This window comes from Thamnophis sirtalis, unplaced genomic scaffold, assembly GCF_051295495.1.
Source record: "Thamnophis sirtalis isolate CommonGarterSnake01/CBP01778 unplaced genomic scaffold, rThaSir2_p1.2 scaffold_2, whole genome shotgun sequence".
Taxonomy (NCBI): domain Eukaryota; kingdom Metazoa; phylum Chordata; class Lepidosauria; order Squamata; family Natricidae; genus Thamnophis; species Thamnophis sirtalis.
The window spans coordinates 62,128,265-62,141,131 of NW_028261382.1; the positions used below are offsets into that span (position 1 = coordinate 62,128,265).

Consider the following 12,867-nt stretch of genomic DNA (forward strand, 5'->3'; position numbering starts at 1 on the left):
TGGGCAGATCGGGGCTCTATTTTAGAGGATAATAAGCAGCAATCCATTCCATTTAGCAACGGGGAAAATCCATTAAAAAAAGACGGGCTCTGCATAAGTGGATGGGTCAAGAAAAGATAAACCCATTTTTTTTCAAAAGCCATTATATAAAGTGCCAGGTGGCTTTTTTTAACAAGGTTTTTTTTTGGGGGGGGGGAATTAGGACAATTATGGGACAAAGGAGCAGAAGGGGAAGGGGGAAGCAACAGGACGGTAGAGGGCCTCCTGCTCAACAGGGGGTTGGACTAGAAGATCTCCAAGGTCCCTTCCAACTCTGGTATTCTTTTGGGACGACCCCAAAAAGGCAGCTCCCTATTTCCTTTTAATCCAAATAGTCATCGGGGTTTGCCTCTTTGATTCTTTTAAGATTTCTTCACGCCCGATTGTCAGTCCTCAGGAAAATCAATCGGACGAAAAAGATGACCAGATGGGCTAATTCTACTTTGGTGTAAGGCTACATTAACAAAAGCTTGGGAGTATGAATGTACAAAGTTCCCAGGACTACTTTTAACTGCCTGAGTAATTAAGGAGGATCTTTCCTAAGTTTCTTCTAACTATTAAGCAACCAAGGGCTCCTCCCTCTCTTATCCGATTGTTTCCTAGGTCTGATTATTTCCTTCCTTCCTTCCCTTCCTCCTCCCTTTCTCCCTCCCTCTCTTCCTCCTTTCTTTTTCTTCCATCCATCTCCTTGTGTCTTCAGACTCCACTCTCTCCTTTCTTTCCTTCCTTCCTTCCTTCCCTCCCTCCTTCCTTCCTTTTCTTCCTTCCATCTCCCAACCACTCTCTTCCTTCCTTCCTTCCTTCCCTTCCTTCTTCAGACCACTCTCCCTCTTCCTTCCTTCTTTTCCTTCCCTTCCTCATCTTCCATCCTTCTCCTTACATCTTCAGAGTCCACTCTCCCCTTTCCTCCCTCTCTCTCCTTCCTTCCCTCTCTCCCCCAAGATCATCCAAACATTCCATTACAGATAGAGCGGGGCAGGAGGTGGGTGGAATCTGCTCCCACAAACTTTTAGGTAACTACATGGAGAGAACATGACCAAAATGCTAGCGAACTGCATTGCTTCCTAAGATAAACATAATTTTTAGGATTCAAGGTGGCCTCACCCTTGCTGACATGATCCTCCCGCTTCTGCCCAGGGTTGCTGATCTAAAAGTTGACAGCCAAGTATTTGGATTGTGTTGCTTTATAACCAAGTCCGCAAAGGTTTCTGCTCTGACATGTGAACGGCCTGTGGCCCAGACTTTCATTCTGACTCACCGGAGCAGGGCAGGAGATTAGCTGCTTAACAGCACGGTTTGCAAACCAGCTTACATCTCAAGTGCATCTGAGGGCACAGAGTTGAGAACAGAAATGGATGCTGATGAGATCTGCTCTGGTTAAAGAGGCTTTTATTTTTTTATTTTTTAAAAAATGGTTCTTCCTCGTAGCAACAACGTGGTAGCGGATGAAACAAACTATGATGGAAGAGAATATTTGTAGGTCGGGGTTGGATCTGTGGGGTCCTTGGTGTTCCCAGAAGTCAATGACTATGTTCACGGAGCACCAAGGACGTTATCTGTGTGGTTCTTTCATGGGGGGGAAGGTTCTGCTCAATCCATTCTCTACCTGTTAAATCACCTTGGGAGAATATTTCCCCTTTGCTGGAGGTCTCCAAACCTGTTGGTTTTAACCAGATTTCAGATTCAGATTTCAGATTTAATTTATTTGTATGCTGCCCTTCTCCGGGAGGGACTCAGGGCGGCGAACAACTCAAAAGGGGAAAAGGGGATACAAACACAATACATATAATTAAAATACACAAGAGTCATACCGCCATACAAGTCGAGAGGGGAGGGGAACTCATCAACCCCAGGCCTGCCGGCACAGCCAGGTTTTGACGGCTTTCCGGAAGGCCTGGAGAGGGGTGAGGGTCCGAAACTCCGCGGGGAGTTCATTCCAAAGGGCCGGAGCTGCAACAGAGAAGGCCCTCCCCCGGGTAGTAGCCAGATGGCATTGGCTGGTAGACAGAACCCGGAGGAGGCCGACCCTGTGCGATCTAACGGGTCTGTGGGAGGTAATTGGCAGAAGGCGGTCTCTCAAGTACCAATAGTCACTCAAATCATTTAGCTACGCCTTACAATGGAGCAGTGGCTCAGTCGCTGAGCTTGTCGATCAGAAAGGTCGGCAGTTCGATACCCTAGCGCCGCATAATGGAGGGAGCTCCCGTTACTTGTCCCAGCTTCTGACAACCTAGCAGTTTGAAAGTATGTAAAAAATGCAAGTAGAAAACTAGGAACTACCTTTGGTGGGAAGGGAACAGCATTTCATGTGCCTTTGGCACTGAGTCATGCTGGCCACATGACCATGGAGACGTCTTCGGACAGCGCTAGTTCTTCAGCTTTGAAACAGAGAAGAGCACTACCCCCTAGATTCGGGAACGACTAGCACATATGTGCGAGGGGAACCTTTAGCTTTACAATGGAGCCTTACTAGGTATTTATTGATAAGGAGATACAAGTCCTTCAAGTTGCCATTGGCCAAGAACTCAAGAGTCTCCAGAAATGGAGTAGCATCTATGAAGCAGGGATGAATGGGTGGGTGGATGGATGGGTGGGTGGATGGAGGGGTGGATGGGTGGTGGGTGGGTGGATGGATGGGTGGGTGGATGGATCACAAATGACACCATTCAACAGCATTTTGGTGTGACACCAATTACAGAGAAGATGGGAGAAGGCTAGCTCCACCGGTATGGACATGTCCTGACCTTCTACTTTCCACCATGGCCAAGACTGGCTAACAACTAGAAGTCAATAGCTGGCATCCTCGGGGGCGCCCAAAACGGAGATGGCAACACATGATCAACAAAGATATGTAAGCCACGGGGCCTGAGCCCTGGAGATGCAGCTGACTGTGCAAAGTGGCATTCAATCATCTGAAAAGTGGACCTTGCACTTGCAGGAATATGCTAGGAGGAGGAGGTGGAAAAACCAGGTGAAGTTCTTCTAAGCAAGTTCCTTTATTGTTCCTCACCTATAGACAGAAATAGCTGTCATTTTGTGTATCAACAAAGCTTCCCTTACAGCCATTATTCTGGGAGAACACTCACAACATTGCAAGAGGAGGGGAAGGAGGAAGAGGAGGGGGAGGAGGAGGAGGAGGAGGAGGATGAGGAGAAGAAGAAGAAGAAGAAGAAGAAGAAGAAGAAGAAGAAGAAGAAGAAGAAGAAGAAGAAGAAGAAGAAGAAGAAGAAGAAGAAGAAGAAGAAGAAGCAGCAGCTCCCTAATTCAATATACTTCTGAGGAACTGCTTGAGGGCTTCTCATAAGCTTCCACTAGCCAGGATGGAAAAGAACAAGATGGACCAAAGATATTCTGGTGTGTCCTTTTGTATCCATGTGCACGAAACACAGAGAACCTCTCCAGGCCTACAAGAGATGGGAAGCACCCCAAAAACTTCAACCACAAAGCGATGGAGGCGGCAAGAAAACACCCAACCACAACCTCATGTCAACCATGCCTCTAACAAAGGTTTCCCAGGTTCTTTCTCCACCTCCTGTTTTTTTTCCAGATTCCTAGTTTTTGTTTCTATCCTTGGAAGCAAGGATGTGTGTTCTTCATCCGTGCTCCTCCCTCCCTCCCACACAGCTTGTTGCACCCTGTTCACCCACTTGTCACACGTAGCCAGAATTCTAGTCCTTCCTTCCTTTCCCGTCGCTTCTACCACCGAAGTCTAACAATCTGGGTCCTCGTTTTAGTGGCCTTGGAAGGATGGAAGGCTGAGTCAAGCTTGAGCCAGTCAGGATCAAACAGCTGGCAGTGGGCAGAGTTAGCCTGCAATACTATATTCTAACTACTGTTCAGGAAGGAAGGAAGAAAAGAAGGAAGGAAGGAAGGAAGGAAGGAAGGAAGGAAGGAAGGAAGGAAGGAAGGAAGGAAGGAAGGAAGGGCAATAGCAAGAAAGGAGGGAGGGAGGAAGGAAGGAAGGAAATAAGGAAGGAGAATAGCCATAACCCTTAGACTTATATGCCGCTTTGCAGCCCTCTCTAACCGGTTTACAGAGTCAGCCTACGGACCCCAACAATTGGGGTCCTCATTTTACTGACCTTGGGAGGAGGGAGGAATGAATCAATCTTGAGCCAGTGAGAATACAGGAAAATCACCTAACATTTAATTCCTTCCTCCCTACCACACCGCTTGTTACTCCTTGTTCACGTGCTCGTCACACTCGTCTAATTCGAGTCCCTCCTTCCTTTCCCGTCGCTTCTACCGCCGCAGTCGGCTGTCAGAGTCGTCAAGCTGAATCCCGTTTTAATCTGCCAAGAGCACTTTTCAGCTGACATTTTTAATAAATACTTTCAGCTTTTAAACACATTTGTGGGAGCTGTTTTAACCCCAACCCCCCCACCCAACCAGTCTCTTTCCCTCCCCCCCTTCTTCTCCGGGGTGCGTGTGTGTGTGTAAGCGCTGAGCGCCTTAATAGCAAATACATTAGGCTTATCAAAGGCTGTTTTTTCTCCCCCTCGCATTTAGAAACAGAGGTAGTGTTTTCAATTTTAAAGCTAAATTAACTGTCCAATTGAATTTAGTTGGCATGAGCTGCTTTCCCTGTGACAGGTTTTACTTATGCGCAGCATATTTCATATTAATAGAACTCAACATGAAAACTTACTCTCCCTGGGACACTGGCGTGGCTCGCCACTGAAATGTTAAATTTAATATTTCAGACATGCCTGGTGCCAGTGTTGGATTATTGTTCGTCATTTAAATCTCTCCTAACGGGGAAGGGCCTAATTAGCAAAAAATCATGCTTTAATGAAGGCGAAATGCTAATTGCTAACACCGCACACACACACACACACAAAGGACTTCACATAAAATTATCTCAGCACTTTCATTGATTTCTTAGCTATTGAAAGGGAGTTTAAAAAAAGTGGGTGGAGATGAAGTGGGTGGGGGGAAAGGACCCATTTGGGTGTTTATACACAAAGCTACCGTCTGGTTTTTGTTTGATCACAACATTTCACTCAAAGGCAGCAATTGGGCAATTCAAAGGGAGGCAATGAACCTCTTTCCATCCTTCAGATCCCAACTCCCACCAAGCTCAGAGGCCGAGGAATTAAAATAGGCCCTTCAGTAGAATAGCAATAGCACTTAGATTTATATACTGCTTCACGGTGCTTCCCAGCACACTCTAAGGAGGTTACAGAGTCAGCCTATTGCCCCCAATAATCGGGGTCCTCATTTTACCCACCTTGGAAGGATGGGAGGCCGAGTCAACCTTGAGCTGGTGAGATTTGAACCACCAAATTGCAAGCAGCCGGTAGGCAGCAGAAGTAGTGTCCAGTACTGTACTCTAACCATTGTGCCACCTCGCCTCATCTTATTTGCGAGGTGATTATAGTGTTTGCAAGAGAACTCAGCTTAACACTCCGTCATGACATAGGGATGGGGAGAGAAAGTTATTACACGTTGACCTCTGAATGCCAACATTTGTTCGTACAAGGTAGATGACACAGCAGGGTTTCTTGTAAAGTACTCACATCACTGAGGCAGTCCCTCGAGCTACTGAGCTGGGAGCTGGTGGCTTCCCGGATGCTGTCATCTTCACTGTTCCTGCCACCCCGTCTCGCTGGGACCTTCATCTGTAAAGGAGCAAGAAACCATATTGTTATTCTGACTTAGGCTTCCTGAGACAGTAAAAGGCACATGCTTAGTCCCAAAAAAACCTCTTTTTATTTCAACAGCTGTGAATTATGTCCATTCACAGCCCGTAATAAGTCACAAATAGTTTGTAAAGAGTCCAATAGAAGTCTGCCAAAGTCTTTCGGGATGAGGCTGACCTACCTCGGAAGGAAGGTAGGCTGAGCCAACCTTGAGCCTGTTGAGAATCAAACTGCTTGGGTAGACTTAGACCACAATACTGCATTCTAACCATTATGGGAAGGAAAGAAGGGAGGGAAGGAGAGAGGAAGGAAGGAAGGAATCAAGGAAGGGAGGGAGGGAGGGAGGGAGGGTCAACCTTGAGCCTGGTGAGATTCAATCTGCCAAACTGCTGGCAGCTGGTGATCAGAGAAGTAGCCTGCAGTACTGCACTCTAACCACTGCACCACTGCAGCTGTTAGATTAATCAGCCCTTCAATAAAGGTTAAATGTGCATTTTAGCATTGATCCGTGCCTCCTGTGGAAGTTAAGGAATCCTTGAGCATAAACGACATTCTAGCATTGAGCTTTGATATAAACAAAAAATTCTTTTGGTATCTTTGAAGTATTTCCAAAACAATAATTTTAAAAGGAACAAGCAACACTGGTCTTCAATTGTTTGAATCCGGACCCCAATTTATATTTACCTGACCTGTGATTTTGAGGTTTGATTTCTGCAAAATTATAACACGATGCTTCAACTTAACCACATTTATTTAATTCAGGTTTCCTCCCCTTTCTCTCTTTTATCAGAGTAGAGTTAATATCAATATGGCCCCCTGCAATATATTTGTTCCCTGAGGGTTTAGGAGCTGGGAATTGTCAGCTGTAAAATGGACACCTAACATCAAAAACGTCATCAAAAAAGCACAACGAAGAATGTTCTTTCTACACCAAATCGGGAAGCTCAAACTGCCCAAAGAGCTGCTGATTCTGTTCCATAGAGGAACCATCTGCACCTCCATAACTGTCTGGTTTGGCTCTGCAACCCAACAAGACAGACACAGACTTCAGAACTGCAGAAAAAACAATGGCTACCAACCTGCCTCCCATTGAGTACCTGTATACTGTATGAGTCAAAAAGAGAGCTGTGAAAATATCTACAGACCACTCACACCCTGGACACAAATTGTTTCAACTCCTACCCTCAAAACGACGCTATAGGGCACTGCACACCAAGACAACTAGACACAAGGACAGTTTTCTCCCCGAATGCCATCACTCTGCTAAACAAATAATTCCCTCAACACTGTCAAACCATTCACTAAGGCTGCATTACTATTACTATTAGTCTTCTCATCGTTCCTGTCACCCATCTCCTCCCACTTAATATGACTTTCACTTTGTTGCTTGTATCCTTATGATTTGTATTGCTATTGACTGTTTCCTGATTGCTTATTTGTACCCTATGACTATCATTAAGTATTGTACCTGATGACTCTTGATGAAAGTATCTTGTCTTATTATGTACACTGAGAGCATATGCACCAAAGACAAATTTCTTGTGTGTCCAATCACACTTGGCTAATAAACTATTCTATTCTATTCTATTCCATTCCATTCCTTTCCCTTCCATATTCTATTCCATTCCATTCTATTCCTTATTCTATTCTATTCTATTCCTTTCCCTTCCCTTCCATATTCTATTCCATTCCATTCTATTCCTTATTCTATTCTATTCTATTCGTTTCCTTTCCCTTCCATTCCATATTCTATTCTATTCTATTCTATCTTTTATTCTATTCTATTCTATTCGTTTCATTTCCCTTCCATTCCATATTCTATTCCATTCCATTCCATTCCTTATACTATTCTATTCTATTCCATTCCTTTCCCTTCCCTTCCATATTCTATTCCATTCCATTCCTTATACTATTCTATTCTATTCTATTCCTTTCCCTTCCCTTCCATATTCTATTCTATTCCATTCCATTCCTTATTCTATTCTATTCTTTTCCTTTCCCTTCCATTCCATATTCTATTCCATCCCATTCCTTATACTATTCTATTCTATTCTGTTCTATTCTATTCTATTCTATTCCTTTCCCTTCCATTCCATCCATTCCATTCCATTCCATTCCATTCCTTATTCTATTCTATTCTCTACAGAAATAACACTAATAAGTGGATAGGAATGCCAAATCCAGTTGAAACACCTGGCTTGGGTGACCAAACATTATCACAATCACAATTCCCAATCACTTCATTTGATTGCATTATACACAATGGCAGTCCTCTTTACTACCTTCCATTTTTCCTCCTCTTCCGAAGTTACACATGACAAAAGTCTACACTTCCAATCCTGCCTTCTCTGTCCTGGCAGGCAGAAATGGAATGAAACCAAGTTGCACACAGCAACACAAAAAAAGGGGGAAACTGACCTAACGAGGGCTTCGTTGGGCAAGCAAATTAAGAGGTACCCCACGTCGCCATTAACCTCTCCGAGGAAATGTGAATGGTGAAACTTGCTTCGGTACCTCTGCCCTTTCTTTGCTGCTGTGAATTAAGAAGATCATCCACCTTTCTGACAGATCTTGTCCATTTACACCTGCCGACTGCCAGCAGGGATGTTCACCCCCTCCTCCCCAATCCCCTCCTCTGTTGCTAAGAACAGCCAGACAACCTGCTTTAATTCACTAGTAATTACCTTAATGAGACTCACACAGATCTGATCAGGAGAACAACCTGGGTTTTTTTTTGCACAGTGCAAGCTATTGGGTTTCGGTAGGGAGATTCTATGGCTGCACCAGGTTAGAAATGGACTTGCCAAGAGGGATTGGGGGGGGGGGGATTGCAGCTGTTCCTTGTCTCCTTAGCTGATTTTGCCAGTTTTAATTGTGCAGAAGGAGAGACAGAAACACAATTGCCGATATTCTCTTTTGACCCAATTCGGTGCCTTAGTTCTGTTCTGACCGAGGCTTCCCAAGAGCATGAAGCAAACTCCTTGTCCCAACAAAAACCCTGTTTATTAATTGACTGTGGATTCTGCTCATTCATATTCACAAAGTCCTTCGAGGGAGGATTTACAGTCACAGACCTTATCTGGCTTGGAGACCTGCCAGACTAATATCTGCAAAACTCCACTCCCATTTTGCTCCTCTTTTATTTCCTCTGGGAGGGGCCATTCATCGTCCACCTGTGGCCTTACTCCCAAGTCACCCCCTGTTCTTTAGCTGTTCCCTTCATCTGGCAACTCTGTGCATGCGCACACTGGGAACAGGCTCCAGCTGTTCGTCTGCCTCACTGATGTCTGACTCCAAAGGCAGCTGATAACTGGCATACAGCCCTGGCCCCCTCTCTGGGGATAGGATAGGGGAGCTTCTGTGGGGCAAGGCTGAGGGAGAAAAGGAGAGAGGAGAAGGGAATCTTATGTGGGGCAAGGCTGAGGGAGAAAAGGAGAGAGGAGAAGGGAGTCTTATGTGGGGCAAGGCTGAGGGAGAAAAGGGGAGAGGATAAGGGAGTCTTATGTGGGGCAAGGCTGAGGGAGAGGATAGGGAGTCTTTTGTGGGGCAAGGCTGAGGGAGAAAAGGGGAGAGGATGGGGGAGGCTTCTGTGAGGCAAAGCTGACAGAGAGAAAGGGAGAGGAGCAGCTGATCCTAACTACTCATTAATTTTCAAGCTGCAAGCGTCGATTTATCAAGCCCGATCACCTAGTTTCATAGCAGAGCATGGGCATTCAGCTAGTTATTAATAAACAGGCTTCGATTTCTCCAAAGCGGCCTTCCCTTCAGAGGGCCGCTGGGAGTTGCGGGGCAAAAGGAGACAAATTCTTTTCTTAAGTTGTTCTGAAGGATGTTATGGCACGGTGACCCTCACCCCTATTAACCCATCAGAGCCGTCTCTGCTCCTGACCGGGAGCTCAACCGCCTGCAAAGGAGCCATTCAGTCTGATCTTTGGCCGTGCGATCCACAAATTTGTTTATTATCTGGCACGCGCCCAGAAGTCTTTGCAAATAAGATGCGGGTCAGGATCCCAAATTGAATCGTCTGCCTTCGTTTTCCGCCCGATCTGAAGCCACAGCTGCTCCGACAGACAGCGGGATTCCCCCCGCCCAATATGACAATTTTTAAAGATTTTTTTAAAAAAAATATAAAATAAATAAATAAATAAACAAATCACACTCTTCTTAATGCAATGCGCCATCTGCTCGAGTTTTGTTTTGTTTCAGGCTTCTAATTTTAGGCTCCATGTTGCTTCTTTTAAAGAAAACGCTCACGACGGGAATTTTAAAGGAACGTGCTGCTTTTTGGCCACCGAAACGAGGAGCGGAAGCTCCAGGCGATCTGGGGATTGAAAGCATTGCATGGCGGCATCCGGAGAGCTCCAATTCTCACACGCAGCTACTCTGTGGCACCCAACCCAGGCGAAATAAAAAGTGGCCCCTTTTCACACAGCGTGCTAAATCATCTAGAGGTCATCCTTGACGTACAACTGCCATGGAGCCTCAAATTTCTGTGGCTAAGCGAGACAGTTGTTAAGTAAGTTTTGCCTCAGATTACACAAAATGCCACAGCACTCAAAGGCCAGACAAGGAATAATGGATGGAAATTGATCAAGGAGAGATTCAACCTAGAAATAAGGAGGAATTTTCTGACAGTGAGAAGAATCAACCAAGGGAACAGAAGAAGTTGCCTTCGGAAGTTGTGGGAGCTTCATCCCTGGAGGCTTTCAAGAACAGACTGGACTGCCATTGGTCATAAATGGTGTAGGATCTCCTGCTTGGGCGGGGGGGTTGGACTGGATGACCTACAAGGTTCCTTCCAACTCTGTGAAATCTGGTTAAGTGAATCACTGCAGTTGTTAAATGAGTTGCTTAATGTTTGTTAAGTGAATCTGGGCTCCCTGTTGACATTGCTTGTCAGGAGGTCGCAAAAGGGGATCATGTGACCCTGGGACACTGCAACCGTCATAAATATGAGTCAGTTGCCAAGCATTTGAATTTGGATCATGTGACAATGGAGATGCTGCAACGGTCGTAAGGGAAGGAAGGAAGGAGGAAGGGAGGGAGTGGAATGCGAAGACGTAAGTAGATGGATGGATGGAAGGAAGGAGTGAAAGAAGGATGGATGGAAGGAAGGATGGAAGATGGAAGGAAGGGAGGGAGTAGAATGTGAAGACGTAAGGAGATGGATGGATGGAAGGAAGAAAGGAAGGAAGGAGTGAAAGAAGGATAGATGGATGGATGGATGGAAGGAAGGAAGGACCTATATATCAAAACAAGATGGAATCAGTTAAACATATTACATCTGACTTGTTTCCCTGAAAATCCAGCACTAATGTTTCCTAACAGAATTTATCTATCCCAAGCATACCCCATAATGAGATCAACTGGGAAAAATATCAAGCTTGTTTGTATATTTTATACGTGCTCTAACTTGGCAGTTTGCAGATTATATATTCCCCAGGTCCCTCCTTAAATCGTTTCACACACTGCAATTTGATTTTCTTTGCTTGCCCTTTGCCACCATTTCCCTCTTATACATTTTATTGAGTTGTGACTCACAAAGAAACATTCCCTTTGAATTAAGGATGTAATATTTTCTCTTTCCCCCATTTTTCTCTAAAGGATTGGCAGGGAGGAGAGGGAGGAGGAGGAGGAGAGGAGGAGGAGGAAGAGAGAAGGGGAAGGAGGAAGAGGAGGAAGAGAGAAGGGGAAGGAGGAGGAGGAGGAGAAGGAGAAGAGGAGGAGGAGAGAAGGGGAGAAGGAGAAGAAGAGGAAGAGGAGGAGGGAAGGGGGAGAAGGAGAAGAAAAAGAAGAAAAAGAAGGAGGAGGAGAAGAGGAGAAGGAGAAAAAAGAAGAGGAGGAGGAGGGGAGGGGGAGAAGAAAAAGAAGGAGGAGGAGGAGAAGAAATTGAGCTGTGACTCACAAAGCAAAATTCCTTTTGAATTAAGGATGTAATAGTTTCTCTTTCCCCCCTTTTCTCTAAAGGATAAGGGGGAGGGGGGAGGAGGAGGAGGAGAAATTGAGTTGTGACACACAAAGCAAAATTCCCTTTGAATTAAAGATGTAATCTTGTCTCTCCCCCCCCCCCTTCTCTAAAGGATAAGTGAGGAGGAGGAGGAGGAGGAGGGGAATGGAAGGGGGGAGGAGGAGGAGAAGGGGAAGGAGGATTGTGGAGTCCTTGGAGCTCTCTAAAGTTGGTTGTTTCCTTGCAGACATTTCATGACCCAACTAGGTCACCTCATCAGTGTTGGAAGGGCGTGGGGTTTGTGAAATGGAGGAGGAAGAAAAGGAGTAGGAAATTTCGCACCTAATTTTCCCTTGAGGCTCTAGCAGAGGCGACAGATGGAACGATTCACTCCTCGGGGATCAATGCTACGCTAAAGAGAGACTGACAAAAGTTTAAAGGCTGTTTTAATTTCAATTTTGCAATTAATGCACTTCCCCCAATGCAAATGCATTATCATTGATTAGTGTTGAAGGGAAAACATGCTGATTTGGAGCTCAAGTATTTATCACCGTCAGTTAACCAAAAACGCAAAATATGAAATCAAAACCTCATCACAGCCACGATAAAAGGTAACAAACTAAGAACCAATTATAGCAACAGCTTGTGAAATAGCATGGGTTTTAACATATGGCCACCTGCTCAGTGACAAGAAAGAAAGAAAAAATATTTGAGAGCTAACCTGGCCAGCTTTGGACCACAATACCCATAACTAGCAGCGGGATTTGGGTTTTAACGTATCTGGAGGTTTAACATAAAGCTGTGTTCTAAAACAATGCAGAAATAGGCTTAACTAACACACACAAATCTTGTTCTCATTAGCATGTATAATAAAAGATTGCTTGGATAACCAACACATTCTTATAAAGGTAATATTCACCTTTTCAAAGTGTTTTTATTTTGTTTTCCTCAACGTTTTATTATCAGCTTTAACCTACTGGCCCAACTGCTCTATCCAATGCCCAGGCATTTGGTATTATGGAGGGGGAGGGAGGGGAGATTTCCGATATTGACAAATATTTGAACTTGCTCCACTGTAAATTTTCATTCGGCATATTCCAAGCACAGGTTATAACAAAATGTCAGACAAATGCTGAAATTAGAAAGTTGACATTTTGAACAGAAAGGTGCTATTAAGGCCAGTCAGTTCCCCCATTCAACTTAAGTGTCAGTGGAATTATTTAGAATTAGAACAGAATA

The 12,867-nt window shown here is 44.9% G+C and overlaps 1 protein-coding gene across 8 annotated transcripts in view; it reads right to left on the reverse strand.

Annotated features, from left to right (window-relative positions):
* The window catches only part of FBRSL1 (fibrosin like 1), a 615,070-nt gene that overhangs the window by 346,800 nt on the left and 255,403 nt on the right, over positions 1-12,867 (reverse strand). For all 8 annotated transcript variants that reach the window (XM_087705779.1, XM_087705776.1, XM_087705775.1 and 5 more), the window contains exon 3: positions 5,559-5,660. In XM_087705779.1, the coding sequence (XP_087561905.1) occupies positions 5,559-5,660 (102 nt within the window). The remainder of the gene's footprint in view (positions 1-5,558; positions 5,661-12,867) is intronic.